The sequence below is a fragment of the Pseudophryne corroboree genome, chromosome 8, assembly GCF_028390025.1.
Source record: "Pseudophryne corroboree isolate aPseCor3 chromosome 8, aPseCor3.hap2, whole genome shotgun sequence".
In the NCBI taxonomy this organism is placed as follows: Eukaryota; Metazoa; Chordata; class Amphibia; order Anura; family Myobatrachidae; genus Pseudophryne; species Pseudophryne corroboree.
In genome coordinates, this window is record NC_086451.1 from 299,783,860 (window position 1) to 299,810,356 (window position 26,497).

The 26,497-nt window shown below is 41.5% G+C and overlaps 1 protein-coding gene across 4 annotated transcripts in view; it reads left to right on the forward strand.

Annotated features, from left to right (window-relative positions):
• SEPTIN6 (septin 6) overlaps positions 1 to 26,497 on the forward strand; it is a 153,115-nt gene that overhangs the window by 68,647 nt on the left and 57,971 nt on the right. For all 4 annotated transcript variants that reach the window (XM_063937339.1, XM_063937337.1, XM_063937340.1 and 1 more), the window contains exons 5-7: positions 12,809 to 12,970; positions 13,289 to 13,385; positions 14,397 to 14,565. In XM_063937339.1, the coding sequence (XP_063793409.1) occupies positions 12,809 to 12,970; positions 13,289 to 13,385; positions 14,397 to 14,565 (428 nt within the window). The remainder of the gene's footprint in view (positions 1 to 12,808; positions 12,971 to 13,288; positions 13,386 to 14,396; positions 14,566 to 26,497) is intronic.

A 26,497-nucleotide genomic window follows, 5' to 3' on the forward strand; every position in this document is an offset into this window, starting at 1 on the left:
AGATGGAATCTTTGAGAGTGGTTATCACAGGCCCGGGACACCAAGAATTCCTAGTGTCCCTGGATATCAAGGACGCTTACCTCCATATCCCAATTTGGCCGCTTCATCCGGGCTATCTGCGGTTCTCCCTACTGAGCGATCACTACCAGTTTCAGCCGTTACCCTTCGGCCTGTCTACAGCTCCGAGGGTGTTCAAGAAGGTGATGGCGGAAATTATGTTTTAACTCAGAGTTCAGGGGGTCAACATTGTCCCTTACCCGGATGATCTCCTGATAAAAGAGAGTTCCAGGTAGCTACTACTGCTCCCCATAGATAGCACTATCCAACTTCTGTCTCACCATGGGTGGATTCTCAATTTACAGAAGTCCCATCTGGAGCCATCTCAACAACTCCGGTTTCTGGGCATGATACTGGATACTGTAGCTCAGAGAGTGTTCCTCTCACAGGACAAAGTGAGAACACTTCAAGAAATGGTTCACATGGCTCTCCAACCTGCTTGAGTTTCCATTAATCTTTTTGCATAAAATTGTAGGGAAAGATGGTGGCCTCATACGAGGCGATACAGTTCGGAAGGTTCCATGCCAGACCCTTCCAATTGGACATCCTGAACAAGTGGTCCGGTTCCCATCTTCAGATGCGCCGGATGATTCGGCTGTCACCCCAGGCCAGGATTTCACTCCTGTGGTGGCTACAGTCTTCCAATCTACTGGAGGGTCGACACTTCGGGATTCAGGATTAGATACTCCTCACAACGGATGCGAGTCTGAGAGGATGGGGAGCTATCACCCAGGGGGTGCAGTTCCAGGGCAGGTGGTCTGCCCAAGAGGACCTACTTCCGATCAACATACTGGAACCTCGGGCTATCTACAATGCTCTGATTCAGGCCTCCCCTCTACACCGGGATCAGGCGATCCAGGTTCAGTCGGACAACGCCACGGCAGTCACGTACATCAATCGACAAGGAGGGACAAAAAGCAAGGCCTGCATGCGAGAAGTGTTCAAATACTTCTCTGGGGGGAAAGAAATACAAGAGCACTGTCCGCAATTTTCATTCCAGGAGTGGACAACTGGGAAGCGGAGTTCCTGAGTTGCCACGATCTCCACCCAGGGGAGTGGGGATTACACCCTCGGGTGTTTCAACAGATCGTCGACAGGTGGGGATGCCCACAGATCGACATGATGGTGTCTCACCTCCAATAAGAAGCTTCGCTGCTACTGCTCGCAAACCAGAGACCCTCAGGCGAGCACAGTGGATGCACTGGCATCGCTTTGGCCAGCTGGTCTACCTATTTCCTCCGATTCCGTTGATCCCAAGGGTGCTCAAGCGGATCAGACATCACGGAGTACAAGCAATCTTGATTGCACCGGATTGGCCCCGGAGAACGTGGTACGCGGTTCTTCTGGACATGTCCATAGAAGACCCTTGGCCTCTGCCACTGAGAAGGGATCTTCTTCAGAAAGGACCGTTCGTCTACCCGGATTTACGGCGGCTTCGTTTGACTGCCTGGAAGTTGAGCGGAACATCCTAGCTCACAAAAGGCTTTCCATAAAGGTCATTGCCACTATGGTGCAAGTCAGAAAACCTGTGACATCAAGACACTCATCATATCTGGCGGAGATATGTCTCTTGGTGCGAAGAACGCACCTATCCATCTGCAGAATTCCTCTTGGGAAGATTCCTTCGTTTCCTACAGTCTGGAGTGGATAAAGGCTTACGTCTTGGATCCATTAAGGTCCAGTTTTCAGCTCTTTCTGTCTTCTTCCAGAAGTTCAGACCTTCTTGCAAGGGGTGCTTCACATACAACCTCCGTTTGTGCCGCCAACGGCGCCTTGGGATTTGGATGTGGTGTTGCGCTTTCTACAGTCCTCCTGGTTTGAACCTCTGATGACTGTAGAAGACAAATACCTCACGTGGAAGACTGGGATGTTACTGGCCCTGCCTTCTGCTAGACCTGTCTCAGAATTGGGGGCCTTATCGTGTAAAAGTCCATACTTAGTCTTTTACGAGGACAGAGCGGAGCTCAGGACTAGGCAGCAGTTCCTGTAGAAGGTGGTCTCCGTATTCCACTTGAATCAACCTCTTGTTATTCCATCCAGTTCTGGCTCTTCTGCCTCTCTGGAGGCATTGGATGCAGTGCGAGCCTTGAAGATCTATGTCAATAGGACGGCTCAGATCAGAAAGACTGATTCCTTGTTCGTGCTGTATGATGCGCAGAAAAAGGATTGCCCTGCTACAAATCGGTCCATTTCTCGTTGGATTCGGCTTACTATCCAACAGGCCTATGTGTCTGCAGCCTTGCTGGTTCCTAAGTCTCTAAAGGCCAACTCTACTAGATTGGTGGGCTCCTCCTGGGCAGCTGCCCGGGGAGTCTCGGCCTTGCAACTATGCCGAGCTGCTACCTGGCCTGGGAAGAACACCTTTGTGAAGTTCTACAAGTTTGATACCCTGGTCAAAGAGGATACCCAGTTTGGGCAGGCGGTGCTGCAGATGTCTCTGCATGTTCCCGCCCGTGCTGGAAGCTTTGGGACATCCTCATCGTACTAATCTGTCCCCACTGTCCTTTATGGATGCTAGAGAAAATAGGATTTTAATACATACTGGTAAATCCTTTTCTCGTAGTCCATAAGGGATATTGGGCGCCTGCCTCTGTTCGGTGACTTTCTGCAGGTTCTCCGTTATGTGTTACCTGTTCAGCTGTTTCTGTTCTGTCTCTCAAGTATGTAATTTCTCCTTCGGGCACTGTTTACCTATACTGCCTGTGGGAGGGTGCATAGAGGGAGGAGCCAGCACACCCAGTTGAAGAAATTTAAAGTGCACTGGTTCCTTTTGGACCCGTCTATACCCCATCGTACTAATCTGTCCCCAATATCCCTTATGGACTACGAGAAAAGGATTCACCGGTAGGTATGAAAATCCTATTTTTGTCAACGTTTCAAGTCATTTACTTCATTTCTTTAATCAGGATCCTGACGAAAGAACTGAAGTAAACGACTTCTGGAACGTTGACAAAACAACGCTGACTTATTGTCTTATTTGAAAGTTATTTGGAGTGCCGCCTTTACGGATCTTAAAATGTGTATATATAAAACCAATAAGTTAATTATGTTGGCCCTTTTTTTTTTTTTTTTAAAGGACATTGCAGGGGGGAAGTGCATAGTGCCGACTGTCTCCCTTTGGTCCCAGTGTTCGCAGTGGGGGTATGGTCCGGAGGGGATTTGAGGGATGCTGGCAGGGTACACTGCAGTGAAGGGGTTCACCTCAGGTTTGTGCTCACAGGGAAGGGTTCACATTGTGCCTGGTGATCACGGGGTGGTATAGCTATTACGGGTGGGGAGTGCCAGGTGATCGTGGGCTGTGGTAATACTTATCACTGCAGGGAGGGAAAATGGGGGGGGGGGGGGTGTAGCGCATTGTGCCGGGTGATAGCAGGGGGGGGATAAAGTTTTCACAGGGGTGAAGGGTGCCGGGCAGTCGCTTGTGGGGTGTGGTCAGGGGACAGTGAAGTAGAGGGGAGCCTCTCTGGGTGGTGATCGTGGGAGGTGGGAGGGGGGCGGGCGACCCCTACCAATGATGTATTCCCAGTCCTGGGCAGTACAGTTTTTCCAAACCAGGTAGTGAAAGTGCTGCTGCCGGTGCCGATTGCAGGCAGGCGGATTCAGGTGCCGGTTGTCCGCTCGTGATGGGGTGCGGGCATGGGGACACTTGCTGTCGGTGGTGATCATGCCTAATGGGGGAGGGAGGGGAGGTGCTCAGTGACCTCTGATCAGTTTCATGCTGCAGAGCGGTGGGAAGGCTGACCGCGGGTGCGGCAGGGGGGTTTGCGAGAGAGATGACGGGGTGACTGACATACAGCACCAGTACCTGTTGTCCTCCCACTCCCCTGCCGGAGTGACAGGAGCAGCCCCTGCCAGCAGTGATGGTGACAGAAGTAGGCGCACACTGCTGGCCAGTGTCCGCCTACTTATCGTTCAGTTGGGGGGGAAGTTCCCCCTACACCTGAACGATCAGTTGGGAAAAATCAAACAGGTTTGATTTTCCCTACAAGTTGGACCAACCGTTTTTGGGTGTTTTTCAGCGTGTGGGAGCAAACGGCTGGTTATCGTTTGCTCCCACACACTGCCCAACTTTCGTTCCAACTAGTTGGCTGGTTGGAACGATATCGTTCTGATGTGTGGCTAGCTTGTGATTGCAGACATGTCATCTCAGCTCAATGCTAATAAACAGACAACACAACAACTGCAACAGGCTGTTGCAGACCTGGCTGCTAAGTCTGATGAAAGACAGCCTCCCCTCCCTAGTTCCGGGCCACTTAAATGTGGGCTGCCTGCTCTATTCACAGACTCTGATGAGGATATTCAGGAGGAGGGGGAGGAATTGCAGCCTGATATAGCAGATACCACTTCTACACAGGGTATTGAGCCCCTCATTCTTGCTATCAGGGATGTATTAAAAATCCCTTTGGAAGACACTGCTGCACCGCAGTCGTTCTTCCTAGCGCAGAAAAAGCTCAGTATCACCTTCCCTGATTCTCCGGAACTAGATGAGGTTTTTAAACATGCCTGGAAAAATCCTGATAAAAGATATCCGGTTACAAGGAGGTTTTTACGCTCTTTCCCATTTACACCAGAAGGTAGGAAACATTGGAAAGAACCCCCAGCCGTAGATGTCTGTCTCCCGCCTCTCTAAAAAGGTGGTATTGCTGGCCCCTGGGTCCTTTCAGCTCAAGGACCCAGGGATAGGAAAATCGAAACTACATTAAAGTATATTTACACAGCGGCTGGCATGTCACGAAGACCTGTGATAGCGGGTTGCTGGATGTCTCATGCCATCCATACCTGGGCGACTCAAATTCATGAGGGCCTTGCAGGGGATATGCCCCTGGTCACTACGGTGTCTCTCCTCAAACACATTCAAGACACTGCACGCATGCTGTGTGACTTTCTCAAGGAGATAGGCACTATTAATGTTAGAACTACTACCATGGCAGTGACGGCGCGCAGAGCTTTGTGGCTGCGTCACTGAATTGTAGACGCAAATTCCAAGCGCAGTGTGGAGTCTATCCCTTTCTCAGGGGAGTGGCACTTCAGGGTTGGGTTAGATGCATGGATTTCTAAGGTTACTGTAAGGAAATCCAGGTTTCTTCCCTCTGGGGCCCCTGCCGGCTAGGCGTTCATACCCGGGGCCATCTAACCAGTCCTTTTGGACCACCAGATTCAGATCAAGAGCCAGAGGTACCTCCAATGCGGCACGAGGCACCAGAGGTAAGACAAGAAAACCAACTGCTGCTGTTTCCCAGGAACCAAGCACCAGTTCAGCTTCCACAAAAGCCTCAGCATGACTGTGCCTCCCCACCCTGAGGGGATCTCGAGGTGGGATCTCGTCTGCATCACTCCAGCCACATCTGGGACGGCTCCTGCCAGTATACCAGGGTAAGGGCGCACAAATATTCAAAAGTGGTTAATTAGGCTGCTGGTTTGGTAAATAAAATATATTTTTATTAAAAGAACAGCAAACTAAATAAACATTCATAGATATAAAAACATCATGCTGGAAATCGCAGAATAATTAGTATCATACTTATAATCACTGCATGAAATTCAATAGATACCCCCGCATTAGCCAATTGGACTTATAATTAATTTAAAGCATGCATGCTTAATTGGTTAGCTGGTTAGTTAGTTGGACCAGTAATCAGTCCCAGTATACAGTCCTGGTTGTTAGTAACTGTTAATCCCTCCAGGGATTTTATTATATTGATGTTAATAATTAGTTTGGTTAGATAGACAGAAATGTCCCTGGGTATATATGTCAACACAGTCCTTTTAAGATAGTGAAACTTTCTTCTGGTGATATTTCTGTGCCAGTTTATTCCATATAATGTAATATTGAGAGATTTACATAACCACTTAGTAACCCGTCGTGGCACTCATAGGGGCACTGCTTACCCTCCACTCTGCGGCGGTATTGGTGTCCACGATTGGGTTGAGGCACTGTATAGCTGGAAAGTTTCCTATCTGGCTGAGGCGGTGACACGCTGCCTGCGTGTAGCTGGGAGCGCTTGGCCGCGTGTCGCGGCTTCCGGGTTGTGCAAAGCTTCCGGCTTACGATGCGCTCCAGCTGCGTTCCACTTGACGTCGTTAGGGTCACCTGACGCGTTTCTCCGCCTTTTGTGGGTGGCGGTTTCTTCAGAGGTTTTTAGAGGTCTAGATGTGCGGTCACTATTTATCCCCCTCAGGGATATTCCTCATTGGTTGCAATTAAGATCGTTATTAATAGCATCTGTATCGTCCTTCTCAGGGATACCCTGATTTTACCAGCCATATCCAATTAACTAAACCACTATTATGTATATATATGATACGATTAGATTTCCTCTTTTTAAAAAGACAGAATTATACTACCCCACCTCCTTTATCTGCCATTTTGATGGTAAGATTTTCGTCAGCTATTAAATTCTTCAGGGCTTTTCGTTCATCATAAGATAGATTATCTCTTAAAGGTTCTTTCTCTGCAGTCTCACATAATTTCCTAAAATCCTCCATAGTTACATTATAGAAGCCCTCTATGGAGGGACCCTTGAACTGTAGAGGGTAGAAATCTGATTTCTTTTTAAAATTTTTTTTATTTTTATCATTTTCCTGAGTTTTATCTATATTAAACAACTGGACAGTCCCCCCGGTCGCACTCTCTAATCTTAACTCCTCCAAAATATTTATTGCACCCTTATCTTCTTCATCTAAAAATATAGGCATTAAGTCCTGATCTCCAGGTATCTTTTTTAATTTTTTACTAGCAAAATAACGTTTTCGACATAGGTTCCTAGTGAACCTGTTTAAATCCACAAACAGTCCAAATAAATTGGGTTTTTTTGCGGGAGCATATTTTAGTCCTTTATTTAATAGTTTTTTCTCTGCTATTGTTAATTCTTTAGAAGACAAATTAAAGATTCCCTTATCTTTTATATGTTCCTTTGACTTTTTTCTTTTTTGTTGTAATCGTCCTCCCCTACATCCTCTATATCTCTTTCCCTTCCTCTCTTCATATGGTTGACATTTAATCTGTTGATTTGGGTATGTTTCGCTGGGCTTACCTCTAAAAAATGGTTTTGTTCATCATCTTTACATTTGGATTTTACCCCTATTTATATGTATATTGCTCTATATAGAAGAATCCTATCGGAAAAATATATATTCTATTTTATTATGGAGTTTCAGTATTCTGAGCATTTTTTATGTGTCTGTTTATATTAATATTATGTGTTTACTTCTCCCTATATATGGGTCTATATTTTAGATACTAAACTAATAAAAAAGAATTATCTATTTTATTAACCAACTAGGTTAAAAATTACATATATCTTTCTCCAATTAGTGTTCCATATATACACATAATGAAATAAATAAATAAAAAAGATAATAGAATATTCATTATTGAATCTAATTAGGTATATACGTATATACATAATTGAATGCTATTTGCACATTAGAACATCTCATTGTGGTCATGAGTGATAATAATAATAAATTTTTATGTATATGTTTATTTATTTTTATACTAATTCTGTCTTTTTAAAAAGAGGAAATCTAATCGTATCATATATATACATAATAGTGGTTTAGTTAATTGGATATGGCTGGTAAAATCAGGGTATCCCTGAGAAGGACGATACAGATGCTATTAATAACGATCTTAATTGCAACCAATGAGGAATATCCCTGAGGGGGATAAATAGTGACCGCACATCTAGACCTCTAAAAACCTCTGAAGAAACCGCCACCCACAAAAGGCGGAGAAACGCGTCAGGTGACCCTAACGACGTCAAGTGGAACGCAGCTGGAGCGCATCGTAAGCCGGAAGCTTTGCACAACCCGGAAGCCGCGACACGCGGCCAAGCGCTCCCAGCTACACGCAGGCAGCGTGTCACCGCCTCAGCCAGATAGGAAACTTTCCAGCTATACAGTGCCTCAACCCAATCGTGGACACCAATACCGCCGCAGAGTGGAGGGTAAGCAGTGCCCCTATGAGTGCCACGACGGGTTACTAAGTGGTTATGTAAATCTCTCAATATTACATTATATGGAATAAACTGGCACAGAAATATCACCAGAAGAAAGTTTCACTATCTTAAAAGGACTGTGTTGACATATATACCCAGGGACATTTCTGTCTATCTAACCAAACTAATTATTAACATCAATATAATAAAATCCCTGGAGGGATTAACAGTTACTAACAACCAGGACTGTATACTGGGACTGATTACTGGTCCAACTAACTAACCAGCTAACCAATTAAGCATGCATGCTTTAAATTAATTATAAGTCCAATTGGCTAATGCGGGGGTATCTATTGAATTTCATGCAGTGATTATAAGTATGATACTAATTATTCTGCGATTTCCAGCATGATGTTTTTATATCTATGAATGTTTATTTAGTTTGCTGTTCTTTTAATAAAAATATATTTTATTTACCAAACCAGCAGCCTAATTAACCACTTTTGAATATTTGTGCGCTCATACGTTTTAAATTTGTGTATAGGGACAGTTCCCTTTGTTCAGGAGGACTTCCAGATCCTCCTTGTGTGAGCTGCAATTACTATTTAAATTTGATAGTACAAACTTAGCGCCTAATATATATTATTTATAGTTTACCAGGGTAAGGGACCTCATTTCCCAGGGCTACAAGCTGGAGTTCGACAGCGCTCCTCCCCAACAAATTTTTCAAATCAGGCTTACCAGCTATGGAGGATACACGGGTTACGCTGCAACAGGCTATCCTAAAGTTGGTCCAGTCCCAGGTCATTGTTCCAGTACCACTGCTACAACAGGGAAAGGGTTACTACTCCAACCTCTTTTGTGGTACCGAAACCGGACCGTTCGGTAAGGCCCATTCTGAATCTAAAATCCTTGAACTTGAAAACCTTGAGGTAAGGGTTCAAGATGGATTCCTTGAGAGCAGTGATTGCGAGCCTGGAGGAACGGGAGTTCATGGTCTCTCTGGCTATAAAGGACGCTTATCTCCATATCCCAATTTGTCCGCCTCACCTGGCTTACCTGCGGTTTGCCCTGCTGAACGATCACTACCAGTTCCAGGCACTACCCTTCGGCCTATCCAGAGTTCCGAGGGTATTCACCAAGGTGATGGCGGAGATGATGTTCCAACTCCGGGTCCAGGTGGTCAATATTGTCCCTTATCTGGACGATCTCTTGATAAAGGCAAGATCCAGGGAACTTTTATTGCTCCATATAGAACGCACTATCCAACGTCTGCCACACCATGGGTGGATCCTCAATTTGCTGAAGTCCCACTTAGTGCCAACTCAGCGGCTCCTGTTCCTGGGAATGTGGCTGGATACTGTGTCCCTGAAAGTGTTCCTCCCAGAGGACAAAGCAAGAACATTTCAGGAGATGGTGCAACTAGTCCTACGGCCTCCTCGGATATCCGTTCATCTTTGCATAAAGTTGTTGGGAAAGATGGTGTCCTCCTACGAAGCCATTCAGTTCGGAAGGTTCCATGCCAGAACGTTTCAATTGGATCTCCTGAGCAAGTGGTCCGGATCACATCTTCAGATGCACCGGATAATTTGTCTGTCACCTCAGGCCAGGATCTCCCTCCTGTGGTGGTTGCAGTCCTTCTACCTACTGGAAGATCACAGTTTTGTGATTCAGGATTGGATCCTCCTCACGACAGATGCGAGTCTGAGAGGATGGGGAGCTGTCACCCAAGTGGTTCAGTTCCAGGGCAGGTGGTCAACCCACGAAGCCCTTCTTCCAATCAACATTCTAGAACTTCAGGAGATCTACAGTGCTCTGCTTCAGGCCTCTCCTCTGATCAGGGATCGGGCGATCCAAGTTCAGTCGGACAACGCCATGGCAGTGGCTTAGATAAATCGCCAAGGAGGGACAAAAAGCAGAGCCTGCATGCGAGAAATGTCAAAAATACTCTTCTGGGCAGAACAAAATGCAAGAACAATGTCCATGATCTTCATTCCGGGGGTGGACAACTGGGAAGCGGACTTCCTCAGTCGCCACGATCTCCACCACCTGGTGTTTCAACAGATCATCGACTTGTGGGGCTGCCCACTGATAGACTTGATGGCTTCTCGACTCAATAAGAAGCTTCCCTGGTATTGCTGAAGAACCAGAGACCCTCAAGGTCAATAGACGCGCTGACGTCTCCTTGGCCTTATCGGTTGGTCTACCGGTTTCCTCCGATTCCGTTGCTCCTGAGGGTGCTCAAACGGATCCGGAATCGGGGAGTCCAGGCAATTCTGATTGCTCCGGATTGGCATCAGAAGGCGTGGTACGCAGATCTTCTGGGTATGTCCATGACAGACCCTCACTGAGAAAAGATCTTCTGCAACAAGGCCTGTTCATCTACTTGCGGCAACTTCATTTGATGGCTTGGAGGTTGAGCAGAACATCCCAGCTCGCAAAGGCCTTTCCAAGAAGGTTATTGCAACTATTGTTCAGGTCAGAAAACCTGTAATGTCAAAACGCTATCATCATATCTGGAGGAGATATGTCTCCTGGTGCGAGGAACGCACATATCCACCTGCAGAGTTCCACTTAGGGCGTCTCTTACATTTCCTGCAGGCTGGTGTGGATAAGGGCTTACATCTGGGTTCCCTTAAGGTCCAGATTTCAGCTCTTTCAATTTTCTTCCAGAAGAAGTTGACAGTGTTGCCAGAAGTTCAGACCTTCTTGCAGAGAGTTCTCCACGTACAACCTCCATTTATGCCGCCCACGGCACCCTGGGACTTGAATGTGGTGTTGGAATTTCTACAGTCCTCCTGGTTTGAACCTTTGACGATGGTAAAAGACACGTACCTCACGTGGAAGACGGTGATGTTGTTGGCCCTGGCTTCTGCTAGGTGTGTCTCAGAATTTGGGGGCCTTATCGTGTAAAAGTCCCTACTTGGTCTTTTATGAGGACAGAGCTGAGCTCAGGACTAGACAGCAGTTCCTGCCGAAGGTTGTCTCTGCATTCCACTTGAATCAACCGATTTGTAGTCCCGTCAAGTTCTGGTACATCTGCTCTTCCAGAGTCGTTAGATGCTGTGAAATCCTTGAAGATCTAGGTCAGGAGAACAGCTCGGATCTGAAAGGCTGATTCCTTGTTCGTGCTATATGATGCGCAGAAAAAGGGTTGCCCTGCTTCTAAGCAGTCCGTTGCTCATTGGATTAGGTTGACTATCCAACAGGCCTATGTGTCGGCAGCCCTGCCTTTTCCACAGTCTCTGAAGGCCCACTCTACAAGATCAGTGGGGTCTTCCTGGGCGGCTGCCCGTGGATTCTCAGCCTTGCAACTATACCAAGCTGCTACCTGGTCGGGGAAGAACACCTTTGTGAAGTTCTACCCTGGCCAAGGAGGATACCCAATTTGGGCAGGTGGTACTGCAAGCGTCTCCGCACATTCAAACCTGTTCTGGATGCTTTGGGACGTCCCCATCGTATTAAGTATACCCCAATATCCCTTATGGATGCCAGAGAAAACGGGATTTTAATACCTACCGGTAAATCCATTTCTCGTAGTTCATAAGGGATACTGGGTGCCAGCCTCAGTGCGTTGACTTCTCTGCAGGTTTTTTCATTTCCAAATGTTACCTGTTCAGCCATTGCTGGTTGTTTTATGTTATGGTGTGCTGGTGTGTGAATCTCTAATTGTTGTTATGTTCCTTCTCTCAAGTATGTCCTTTCTCCTTTGGGCACTATTTTACTTATAACTGCCTGTGGGAGGGGGCATAGAGGGGAGGAGTTGGCACACCCAGTTGAAGAAATTTAAAGTGCACTGGCTCCTTTGGACCACTTCTATACCCCATTGTATTAAGTATACCCCAGTATCACTTATGCACTACGAGAAAGTGATTTACCTGTTTGTATTAAAATCCCATTTTATTCTAACCACAGATTATCTGCCAGATAATTGTGTAGTGTATGCCAGCTTTTGGAATGAATGCACCACATTTTTTGAAAATGTGACACTACTTACTACACCTGAGCAGCAGCTAGGTGGTCTGGAAAATGTGAACTGTTAGTAGCTCTCGGGGACCGGGTTGGCTACCTCTGATACAGACTTTAAAGACCTACTAAAGTACACAGTAATTGTGCCAAAGTAGCACATTAAGGGGTATGTTTACTAAAGCTTCTAAAATTGAAAAGTGGTGATGTTGCCCATAGCAACCAGTCAGATTCTGTGTATCATTTTCTGGGATGCAATACAGACATTATAGACATAATCTGGTTACTATGCGCAATATCGCCACTTTTCATTTTTAGAAGCCTTAGTAAATTCAGCGTTTATTTTGTGCTAGAATAGTGTGTTTCCTTATAAACATTTAACTGAACTGAAGATGCTGCTAGTTTACAAGTCATTGTTTCAGTATTACTGGTTTCCCATGAGCTGATATATGTTCAAGTATAAATTATAGGGGGTGATCTACTATGCCCTAGAGAGTGATAAAGTACCAGCCAATCCGCTCCTACCTGCCATGTTACAGGCTATGTTTGAAAAATGACAGGAGCTGATTAGTTGGTATTTTGTCCACTTCATCACTCTCCAAGGTTTAGAACATCTATCCCATAATGAGAAGCATTTCCTTAAAAATAAATAAGTACACCTATCCAGCTGTTTATGTTGTAGTATTAATTCACACTGTACCTCTGTTAAGAAAGGAACATTTTTTTTAAATATATTTGGACATGTATATTTTACACTCTATAAACCTATATCTAATGCTGAATTGCAGCTCGAATGTTACATCCCGCTTAATTGATGTTTATTAATGTTTAATTTTATTCTCTAGGTCAATATCATTCCAGTTATTGCAAAGTCAGATGCCATTTCGAAGAGTGAGCTGACAAAATTCAAGATTAAGATAACAAGTGAGTTGGTTAGTAACGGGGTGCAGATCTACCAGTTTCCAACAGACGATGAGACCGTGGCAGAAATAAATGGGACAATGAATGTAAGTATGATTTAAGCTTACTAGCTTTGTCCTCCATTTCAGTATGATCCACTTCTAATATACTGATCAGACATCATGATATGAATATATTTTAATAAGAATTTATTGCCCAAATAGTCTAAAACAACAAGAAATGTTTAAAAATAAGACATCATTTATTTATTTATTTCATGCCCTTGTCTGCATTTTCAGTGTTTGAATGTTGGTAAAAATGCAGTTTTATGCTAATTGGTGCAGTTTTGAATGTAGTTTTTCATAGTGCATTTTATGAATCCAAACTGTGTTTAGAACATTAACACATTACTTGGATTACTGCAGGCTCACTTACCATTTGCAGTTGTTGGGAGTACAGAAGAAGCCAAAATAGGAAACAAAATGATGAAGGTTCGGCAGTACCCATGGGGAACTGTACAAGGTATATCCGAATCCTCCAAATCCACATGTATGCCCGATTCTGCTTCTGTATGAACTACAAGCAGGGCTAGTTTTCTATTTAAAAAAAAAGATTCTAGTACTTATGGAAAAAGGTACAGGTTTTTTATTTTTTTTATTAAAGTGATTTTTATTGCTTTTAGCTTAAAATAAACAATACAACACAATGAAGAGAAAATATACAGTGACGTCATCATCAACAGAGTATACAGGACATAAAAAATACAAATGTGCAAGAGCAAGTGGGTGAAAAGAGTGGGAAAATTGTAAAGAGAAGACATTAGGGGGAAGATTTATCAAAGCTTGGAGGGAGAGAAATAAAGTACCAACCAATAAGCTCCTAACTCATTTTTCAGCCTGTAAAAGACTGGAGCTGATTGGTTGTTAATTAATCTCACCAAGCTTTAATAACTCTCCCACTGGGAGAGGAAGGGGAAGGTGAATGGAGGGACAGGAAGAGGGTTTGAAGAGAGCCAAGGTGGAGGGGGAAATGGTTAAAGATATGGTTAGAAGACTAAATTGTCAAATGAGACCGCAAAGAGATTTATTATGGTAGAAATTCCAGGGGGACCAAATTGAGTGATACTTGGCCACTGCCATGTTTTGATAGAACGAGTTGATACAACATTTATAGCAGCTTCCATACTCTGTATTCAAATATTTACTTCACTAATTCTTGAAATTATTTCTTCCTATTTCCAGAACTAGTTAAAACTGTCCTGACGTCCCAGTTACTATGCATACCCTGAGTACTATCATAAAAATGACTGAATACACATCAAGTCACTGCCCCTGCTTACTGTATCTGGGATGTAATAGTGTCTCTCTTGCGACCTGTGCAACTTAAATAAGACACAACTAAGTCCTCAAAGTTTTTTTCTATAGAAAAATGTATTCCCACGTGTTGTACTAAATAAAGGGAATAAAAGGCCCATAGATATTAGGTAGTTATTGGGCCTATCACTCCAATCTTCCTTTTCATGTTCCCTCCTAGTTGAAAATGAAACGCATTGTGACTTTGTAAAGCTGAGAGAGATGCTGATACGGGTAAACATGGAGGATCTGCGTGAGCAAACACACACACGTCATTATGAGCTGTACAGAAGGTGCAAGATGGAGGAAATGGGGTTCACAGACACTGACCCAGACAGTAAACCATTCAGGTAATGGGAAATTCTCATGGGATTAATTCATATCTTGTGTACATATGGCAAGTCATAAGGACAACCTGGCCATTTTTCCGTTGTTGTGTTTAGCAACAGATTCAATGGTGGAAATAATCTGTCTGTCCAATAGACGTCATATTGACGTCCATTAGCTTCTTTTTGACTGTAATGTTATTGCATTCCTATATGAATATGTGCCTCTGCCAACCTTCACGCAGCATTTTCACACTGCATACAGGACCGATGTTCTTATGTTCATGATTTAAGTCGTACGTTAAGCAAAACTCGTTACTATGCAAGAAAAAATATAACCATATGCTAAAAGAGTGCTAAGGGTATTTTTAAAAATCATATAGATGATAAGGATTCCAACAATAACATTGCCAATAATCTCGTTTATCAGTTTTAAGTCAAATAACAGACTAATAATAATAATATTAATAATAATAATAGAAAGATAAATAAAAAAGATTAGTTAATTGCTATGAAATGGTGAAATCAGCCACGATTAATTGAACATGCTATGTATTTCAGGTTTAGACCACGAGTATGGTTAGAAAAGTACATTCACTCTAGAACTTTAGTAGTTCCTCTTTTAAGTCATATTAAAAGCAGGCTACTTAACTGTAAAGCAGTAACTAGAAATGTTAGTGTCTGGGGTAACAAGGAAAATGGAAGCCCTTCTAAACTGTTAGTTGTAACCATATTAAATAAAAACAGATATATATATATATATATATATATATATATATATATATATATATATATATATATATATATATATATATATATATATATATATATATATATATATATATATATATATATATATATATATACCAACTAGCAAATGTCCCGGCACTCCACTCCTCATGAAATCAACTGCTGAGGTGCCATTCCTATGGGTAATGCAGCGCAGACCCAGATAGCTAGTGTGGGTGTGATGGATGGCACTCATTCAGACTCCACGCCATATGCGAAAACGGTGAAACTTTAATCAGCCGACATGTTTCGGGGAACACAGCCCCGTCCTCAGGGCCAGACGAACAAAACATACTAATGACATGACTTATATAGTGAACACAACATTAAGACATTACATGCAAATCATACTCACCTGCCACGAGGCGCCGCCGCCCGCCGGACCGTCCAGCCACACTTGCCGTGTCTCCTTCCAGTGACGTCAGCGGTGCGCCGCGTCGCAGGCGAGTATCCTAGGGAACCAGACTGTTTAAGCTGGAAGTAACCTAGGGAACATACAAAGCAAAAAACTTTATGTAAAGTTGACATGTGTACACCAACATAGAAAATATAGTTGGAATAAACGTTAACACACCAACATTACGAACATATTAAAATCACTGATTATGTCTAGGGCTGTCACGACTGCAGTGTTGGACCTGATAAAAAGTAAACAGTACTACTTACAAAAAGTAATTATTTTGCAATTGAAACATGTGGAGATATGCCCATACCCACTTGCCAGAAATGGTAATACTGATACTCTGAACATATGCATGACAATAGTGTACAGAAACAAAAAAATGAATATATAAGGATAAAGGAATAAAGGCATAAAGGGACAACGCAAAAAATGGGTTAGATCAATGTATCTATAATGGGTTTTTAGGGAATGCTTTTAAAGAATATTAATAGGAAATAATGGGAAATAATTTTTAAAGGATAAACTTAAAGAAAACATTGTAACCCCAAATTTTCGTTAAGCCCCCCAGGTGATAAGGTCCCCAATTTATAGATCCATCTGGACTCTTTTTGTAGTAGGGCCCTATCCCTGTTCCCTCCTCTAAGTTTGGGGGGAACATGGTCAATAAGGATTGCCCTGATGCTTGCTACCCTATGTCCCATTGTTAAGCAGTGCCTGGCGAATGGTTGTTCGCTGTTTTTCTTTTCAAATGCTTTCTTAATGGCACTCCTATGGAGAGCCATTCTCTCCCGGAATTGCCTAATGGTCTTACCCACATAGGCTAATCCGCAGGGACAAGTGAGCATGTACACCACATGTGTCGTGGTGCACGTCAACCGGTGTAGAATGGGTATTTTACGACCTGTAGATGGATGATTGAATGAGGTGCCCACCAATAGTGTATTACATGTGGCGCACCCCAGACACCGATAGCAACCATTTTTGGCTCTCAGAAAGTGAGTCTCCCTTTCCTTGGCCATGTTGGTGATATCCAATTGAACTATTCGGTCTCCTATGTTCCTCCCCCTGGTGTGACTAGGTAAAAGTGCTGTGTTAGACAGGGAGGACAGGGATGTGTCTGTTTGGATTATTGGCCACATCTGTTTGGCTTTTTTTACCAGTTGTTTGCTACGAGTCGTGTATTTGTTAATCCAGGGAAATTTTTCCCTGTCAGGGGGTTTGTTAATATGGCTGGGTTCCAAAACTTGTTGGCGGGTCATGTCTAACACCCGTCTTTTGGACACCTCAAGGTCTGCTAGGGGGTAGCCTCGTTCCGCAAACTTGTACTGCATGCAATCTAGTGCTCTGGAGGATTCTACTGGATCAGACGTGATCCTCCGGACTCGCAAAAATTGCGAGTACGGGAGTCCCTTGCGCAAGGGGGCTGGATGGAAACTTTGATATTTTAATAATGTATTCCTGTCAGTAGCTTTTTACATACAGGGTGTTGCCTTATAGGTAATTGTCTGCACTTAGTATAATATTAGGGCAATGGATATTGTCTGAATCAAAATATAATTCATTATAAATAGGCGATGTTACCATAGTGGACAGTATACTGGATATATATAGTAAGGAATAGATATGAAATAAGTTTGAATGTATGAGGTAATGTTTAGCTGATTTAAGAGATTAGGTTTGTGTATGTGTTTATATAGATATACTGTATATTTGTGTTTTACAGCAAGATGGTAAAAAATAGTGTAGGGAACAGGTTTATTCTGCTCTAGTCATAAATAAGGCCAGAGAGGTTACAGTAAGATCAAGAGTCATTGTAGAGAAAAGGTATTAGGCCATAAATGATAATAGGTATGTGACAGAGCTCTGTTGGTCATTGGAATTCACAGGTGTGCTTACAGTAGATCAGAATCTACTGGTTTGTCTATTGTCCAGTGAAGGTTAAAAGCTAGGGAGTATAAATTAACTACTATGAAAAGAGATCACATCCATTGATAAAACATTGTGTAACCGACCCCAGGAAAACTTGTCAATACAACAGAACTTTGGATGAAAAGACATTCCAGATTTTACAATACTATACTTGCTTAAGGCAGTGTGGACACCACACTTTTATGACACCATGCCTCCGTGAACAGGACACGACAGCCCAGTTCAATGTTTGTTTTATTACACCTTGGAATCTGACAAACCTATAATTACCTATTCCATTGGAAACTATGAGAATATGATAGTTTGAATTGGTAAAATATGAGATAAAAGGACCAGACTTGTAGTTAGGAGTTAGAAGGAAGAGGGAGAGGGAGAAGAAGAAGGAGAAGGAAGGAAGTCAGTCAGGAGGAGAAGTCATGGAGAACATGCAGAAGGAATGATTCTTGGGATGGCAATCTTTAACTTGCAAGTATACATTTTATGTTAGCAATTGAAACTGTTTGTGAAACTTATGTCATGTTGTTTTATGTTATGTAACGAAGGAAGCATATATAATTATAATTAGTATATATATCACTACTGTGTATATCTTATTCTGTACGATTTGATCTGCCTGTAAATAAAGAATCATATAAAAAGAGCGGTAATATTCAAGCTTGAACTCTCTTTAAGGAATCTTAACTTAATAACTTCATAAGTCATATGTATAAGGACTGCATATATGTATCAGCCAATTAGTTTGTAAGCCTGACATAATATATTTGCAGATATATATGATAAATGCATATTAATTGAAATATATCCATATATTAAATACCATATATGATATATTAAATATTAATATTCATAAATATGATTCCATAAATCAATATTGGCGACCACGAATTGGACTTGTTATTACTGAATCTGATTATCTGATTTATAATATTTATGAGGAGTAGCAAATGCTATAAGCTGGCTACCAAATCTGCAGAATCACGGTGGGGATGTATCTATGAAAATTTATTACCATTGTGTAATGTCAATTTTGTATTCTGTATAACCTAGGATAAATGTGTTAGTGCAATATACGTTATTTTAACTAACATAATATCTATTAGGAAGCAGCACCAAAGGCTATAAGCCTGCTGGCAAAATACAAGATCACAGTGGAATAGGTTACAAATGAGAATAAAGAATTTAAAGGCCTAGAATAGAAAATGTGCACAGTGGAAAAGAGTATTTCCAAATAAATGTATAAATGTACCAGGTATTAGAGTTTAACCTTAAGACACCGGTCAATCTTAAGGAGAGGATACCTTCAGTACTAAAAACAAAGAATATATAAATTTAGCATTGAAATGTTAAAAATGCAAAAGTTTTCTGTAGCATTTAGAAAAATGCGCAGAACTGCGGCTCTAGAAGCCAAACAGAAATGTAAAGAAGAATCAGGTTCACGTCTTCGTAAGGCGTGCCTGACCATTAATGCAAAAATGCATTCGTTATTTAAGTCCCTTAAACAGAAAAATAAACAGAAAAAGTTTGGGGCAGAAGCGAAAAGCCTGACAGTTTGTAATCAAATTGTCAAGATCTCTGATGAAGAGATAACATCCAGCAAGCAAGCTGAGATAGAAACACCAAACAGGAATAGTGTTGAGGTATGTGAAACTCTGTACACAGAGTCTACAGGAGTCAGAAATGACTTAATCAGTCAAGATCCTAAAATTAAGGAAAGTTACATGTTGCAGGACTGCATCAATGTGCAGCGCATGGAGTCTGCTATGGTCACACAGACCACCAGCAGAACAGCCTCTGTGGTAAAGGAAGAAAGTAGCAATGTGCCGGATGTGTCTATCATCAGACAGCACATTAATGTAAAGGAGGTAGCAGCAATAGGAGATGTCCCCTATACTGTGTCTAGTAAGGGGGAAGATCATTGTAACTCAGATTATGAGTATTCTGCTGAATACACTCTCAGAGTTCCCAATGTAAATGAAGAATTTGTTATGCCCTTAGGCAAAGGTGAATTGTCAGCAGATTTAAACACTGATAGCAGCAGTACAGTGCACACAGGGGTGGGGAAGTTCCCCATGGTGAAAACTCCCATGGCAACCAGAGTTGCAAACCTTGAAATGTATTCACCTGGAAACATGTTTAAAGGGAAAATCCATGAAATTAATTCAGGAATGCATGTTTACAAACAAAGTTCCCAAACTTATGTAACCCCCACAGAGCACTCAGAGACTTCTAGTGATGGTGCAAATGTTTGCATGCTCTCAGAGAGACCACATGCAGAGTGTCATTCTGCAAACCACACACCAATTAACAATGACAAAAAGGATCACCAGGATGAAAATGTTTTTATGCCCTGGTGCCATAACCATTTTATTACAGGTGTGGAAAGACAGAAAGCCCTGGGACCTGCAATACATATTTGGCAAAGTTTAACAAGTTTCTCTCCCCACAAAAGTAGGTTTTTTCAGAAGCTCCAAGATTCTTCCAAACTAAGGAGCCACACCAAGCAGCAAACGCTATGGTTAAAGACAGTCTGGGACCAGGCTGCATCACAAGGGAGTATGGTCACAAGTGAATACGGTAGTATCATTCCTTTACTTGTTAGATCCAATGAAGCCATTGTTTGCTTTGATGTTCAAACAGCCACAGTTTCCAAATTAAACCTGCATCATATCTGCAGCGACAATTGTGCTGTCATTGACACACAATGTGACAGGAAAGATTGGCACAGGCCAGAAACAATTGTTTGTTTGTTATTCAATCGTTAAAAGACACATTTGTAAATTCTGTACCTGATAACATGCAGCAGATAGGACAGAATGCATAGCAAGCTATGTTAAATCACTGTATAAATATCTGTGATAGTCATTGTATGTATTTTTGTTTGATTCATAGTAATCCTGGCAACCTGTATACAGAATGGTGCAAGACTCCAAAAAGACTCCAATTTACAAGGGAAAAGGTCTTCATTAACCCTTTCATCGCTGCTATCCAGCAAAATCTACATAGCATCCCTAAAGACTGATATATGGACAAATCCTCAAGGAGTTTTCCAGTTTCACAAGAAAGGGGAAGGTTTTCATTAACCCTTTCATCACAAGTAATCATTACTTGTCTTTCAAACTACATGTACACTCCCACAACAGTGTACAGCACATCTCATCACTGTGATTATACAGAACTGTCTCATCCCTTCATATACCTTAATCACATATATGTAAACATTTGTCTGAGATATATTTTATATCATTGCATATATACCTTGTAAATATTTTATGTTTTTTTTATATATTACACAATAGATACTACCTATGCTTCCTTCGTAAAAGCTTCAAAAGTAATTAAATATCTAATACAGGATGGTATACCACGTTATAACAAATTGGGCCGAGATTATTAAGTGGGATGAATAATTCTCTTAATAAAGACTGTCACAAGTCTAAGATAATTATTTGTAGCATAACAGGGTCACTGTATATGCACATGGCTGCATATAAAATAATATTGGATGGAATTAGATATATTTAAAGCCATTCCTAAATGATATTTAATATCTGTTTGAAGCAAAATTATATTCATTTATTGTATTGATAGGATGTTACTATATACACATCAAAAGCATTTTAAATAATTATTAGTCAAAATATAGGTAGGATAGAAAACGCCTTTATATGGGTTAAACTGGTATAAGTTTATGTAAGATTGAGATGTATAAATAGGTACAAGGTAGAATAAGGAGATTTAAGACTGCATGGTAATTTATTCAGTGAGGAAATACAGAACAGAGTAGGTGTACTACTCACAGCCATTTGTGGTACTATTGCCCGAAGACAATTAAGACCTACTATTAACAAGCAAGGAAAGAAAGAAAGAAAGAAAAAAAAAAAGACTGTTTCATATATGCCTGTTCTATTCAAAATCACAACCTGTTTGTGCAAAAGCAATATGGACACTGGTCACAACTGCGGCATTGGATAAACGCAAAGGAAACAGAACTGCTAAAGACTGTATAAAGACTATTACTATTACTGAGGGTCGTCACAAGTACTGAATGTTCAAGACACAGCACTCGACGTACACAGCCCTCTGCCTCAAACAGCGAAATGGCAAGCAAAGGAGCAGCTGCTACGAAGAATTCTACTTCTAGTAATGGTGCAAATGTTGCAAACGCAAGGCCATAATGCAAACGCAAGGCATCTCCAATTGCAAGCAAACCACGCAGATGACAGTCTTATCCCAGTAAATTGCTACATACAAGAACAGCAAAAATGTCCAAACGTACTGATCCAGATACAGAAAAAAGGTCTACAATTGGGCTATGGTATTCCAAATGTCTGTAGAAATTAGTTTTCCTCATGAATACTGAATAAAAACCTCAGTTTTGTCTGCTTTAGTTAAAAAGTAGAATAAGGTTAGGTAAGCTAAGAATTTTTAGAGATTTTTAAAATCATAATGGTTATTATTATTACACTTATGGTATATATTATGGTTACAACGAAAGTTATGTTTGAAGGAATATTTTGAAATGTATTTGGAAGCAATTACGCTAGTTTAATGTGTGGCCAATCAAAAGAATTTCTCATGGCCACAAGGGGGCGACTGTTGCCTTATAGGTAATTGTCTGCACTTAGTATAATATTAGGGCAATGGATATTGTCTGAATCAAAATATAATTCATTATAAATAGGCGATGTTACCATAGTGGACAGTATACTGGATATATATAGTAAGGAATAGATATGAAATAAGTTTGAATGTATGAGGTAATGTTTAGCTGATTTAAGAGATTAGGTTTGTGTATGTGTTTATATAGATATACTGTATATTTGTGTTTTACAGCAAGATGGTAAAAAATAGTGTAGGGAACAGGTTTATTCTGCTCTAGTCATAAATAAGGCCAGAGAGGTTACAGTAAGATCAAGAGTCATTGTAGAGAAAAGGTATTAGGCCATAAATGATAATAGGTATGTGACAGAGCTCTGTTGGTCATTGGAATTCACAGGTGTGCTTACAGTAGATCAGAATCTACTGGTTTGTCTATTGTCCAGTGAAGGTTAAAAGCTAGGGAGTATAAATTAACTACTATGAAAAGAGATCACATCCATTGATAAAACATTGTGTAACCGACCCCAGGAAAACTTGTCAATACAACAGAACTTTGGATGAAAAGACATTCCAGATTTTACAATACTATACTTGCTTAAGGCAGTGTGGACACCACACTTTTATGACACCATGCCTCCGTGAACAGGACACGACAGCCCAGTTCAATGTTTGTTTTATTACACCTTGGAATCTGACAAACCTATAATTACCTATTCCATTGGAAACTATGAGAATATGATAGTTTGAATTGGTAAAATATGAGATAAAAGGACCAGACTTGTAGTTAGGAGTTAGAAGGAAGAGGGAGAGGGAGAAGAAGAAGGAGAAGGAAGGAAGTCAGTCAGGAGGAGAAGTCATGGAGAACATGCAGAAGGAATGATTCTTGGGATGGCAATCTTTAACTTGCAAGTATACATTTTATGTTAGCAATTGAAACTGTTTGTGAAACTTATGTCATGTTGTTTTATGTTATGTAACGAAGGAAGCATATATAATTATAATTAGTATATATATCACTACTGTGTATATCTTATTCTGTACGATTTGATCTGCCTGTAAATAAAGAATCATATAAAAAGAGCGGTAATATTCAAGCTTGAACTCTCTTTAAGGAATCTTAACTTAATAACTTCATAAGTCATATGTATAAGGACTGCATATATGTATCAGCCAATTAGTTTGTAAGCCTGACATAATATATTTGCAGATATATATGATAAATGCATATTAATTGAAATATATCCATATATTAAATACCATATATGATATATTAAATATTAATATTCATAAATATGATTCCATAAATCAATAAGGGAAGTATTAAGTTGACCCTCCCTTATGGAGATCGTCACATCCAGATAGTTAATGACATCATTATGTATGTCATACGTGAACTGTACTGGATGGCTGGTCTTGTTGTGATTATCCAAAAGGGATACAAGATTGTCCCTAGGTCCCTGCCATAAAATAAGCAGGTCGTCAATATAACGCCTGTAGTAAAAAACCTGTGCGGATACCTGTGGATCTAAGGAAAACATTTGAACTTCAAGGCGGTACATGAATGCATTTGCGTACGATGGGGCCACAGCCGACCCCATCGCACATCCGGCAAGCTGTAACCAAAATTTACCATTAAAAACAAAATAATTCCTGTTGAGTATCTTATCCAACAATGACATGAAAAGCGCTATCTCCGGGCCCTTGTACTCAGGATTATCTTCAATAAGCGATCTCACCGCCTCCATACCTGCATCATGCGGGATACAGGTATAGAGGCTGGTGACATCAGCACTGCAAAGTGTCTTAATGTCTTAATGTTGTGTTCACTATATAAGTCATGTCATTAGTATGTTTTGTTCGTCTGGCCCTGAGGACGGGGCTGTGTTCCCCGAAACATGTCGGCTGATTAAAGTTTCACCGTTTTCGCATATGGCGTGGAGTCTGAATGAGTGCCATCCATCACACCCACACTATATATATATATATATATATATATATATATATATATATATATACAGTAGAGAACTCCAAAGAATTTGGAAGGTGCACTCGCACAGGTAAAGAATTATAAGATACTTCTTCTTAAAATCACCAAAGCTTTTATTGTCGACGTTTCGGTCTGATGACAGGCCTTTTTCAAGACAGGTGATGTATCATCCTCATCAGTTCATCATCATAGACAACAGATATATAATCTGCAAATACACAGTAATATACAGTCACAAGCAATATGCCTCACCGGCCCCTGTGGGCACCCAATAGTGACAATGATGGACCCGTCACCAAAAGAAAAACCACCTGTTAGGAATGTGCCTTAGGGATATAACCATCCTATTCTAATTACCTGGGATACATAAGGGAGTCCACACCGGGCATCTCCCATATCAGAACAATCGAGTATGTTCAAAACCATCCGATTAAAGTACCATTTGCATTGTCGTCTAGATTTCATATTATAAATATATATATATATATATATATATATATATATATATATTGAAGTGCCCATGCGGGTTGTATTATGTTGGCCTTACTACACGTATGTTCCGTGACCGAATGGCCAACCACAGGTCTTCCATACACACGGCCATACTTACGGGTAAGACTGATAAACCAGTAGCTCGCCATTTCTTGGATGCTAGGCACCAAGTGGCGAGCCTTAAATGTAAAATTATTGATTGGATTCCCCCAAATCCAATTGGAGGGGATCGATCTTTGGCTCTCAAACAACGGGAGTGCTATTGGATATACACTTTGGACACTGTAGCCCCTAGGGGCCTCAATGAAGCAAATTCACTACATCCTTTTCTGTAGCAGCGTTATTACCGACCGTGTGGTTAGGCTTTCATGTGGTATATAGTAGATTAGCCGCTTGACAGATGAGCTTCCTTTATGTTGAGGCTCATGTGTCAATTTAGGCTATTTGTCTTCGGCTTATTATATAATATGTCTTCGTTTGTTTGATTTTTACTGTATGATCATTGTTATGTGAATGACTCACCGGCCTCTTGGGTTGCTGATAGACATTTGGACCCAATAAGTCTGTTATCCGTTAAAGTGTATTTAGTATGCGCAAGTATATACGCACTGACTTAAGCACATTGGGTTGATATCATTCTCTACAAGTGATATATTAAAACACTTTTCTAGCCAGTCTAGCCCATTTGGTTATGGAGCTAAACTATTTTCTCTAGCAGTGGATTTGATTATGTGTAGGTTTAGACGTTGGTTGCCTTATGTGCATCCGTAGATAGTACCTTATAGGGATATGAATTTCCATCCATGTACTCAGCCTTTATCAAAGGTGATGGGTATTTTGTCATTTGGGTATTTGGTCTATTTTACCCCTGCACTGGGACGCAGGGTTGTAGCGCACTGGTTGCTAGGCAACGGGGATGGAATGTCTCCGTTCACTTCCGGCTGCTGAGTATTAGGGAAGTATGACCATTATAGTATTGAGTGATTGGGCACTTGCGATTCCAAGCTGGGATGTGTTTGTATTGTTAATTCGCGGCTACACAGGGGATTAGGACACTCGAGCGCACCCTTCCGGCTATTGACCCGCACGGAAGTGAGTGCTGGAACGCATGATGACGCGTTTCCGGCAGTGCCGCACCACGAGAAACGGCGTCTGGCTGAACAGCCAGCGCTGAGGATCGAATGGCTGAGCTGCTAACTCCACAGTCCGGACACTTGATTTATAGCATGTTTTGGGACACTATAGAACAGCGGTTAATGTCTTATTAAGAGGTATTGTTTCTGAAAGGGTGACTTCCGGAATGGACGTCACTTCCGGCCAGAGCGGTTTAAATAGCTCACTTGCCTATGGGGACAGCATGCAGCAATGCCTGTTGATCCCCTTGGCTGAAGTGAGTACTGTTGTCTTATTTGATACTATTTGGCTTTTTGATGAAGTGATTATTAGCATTCAGTGAAAATATTGTCCTTTTTTGGTGTTGGTAGGTTGGATCTTTCTATGCCTATGCCAATTCCGTCATTGCTGCATTTTCTATATGGCTACTCCGATAAGGTATGAGGCGGTCCATTATTATTACTCTGGATGTGAAGTGTAGTTGTGGATGAGAGTAGTAAGATCTATGATAACCTCTATTTATTTACTTGGCAGATGGAAGTATGCCTCTGTACTGTATGAGTTTTAGTATTGAACATACTCGATTGTTCTGATATGGGAGATGCCCGGTGTGGACTCCCTTATGTATCCCAGGTAATTAGAAT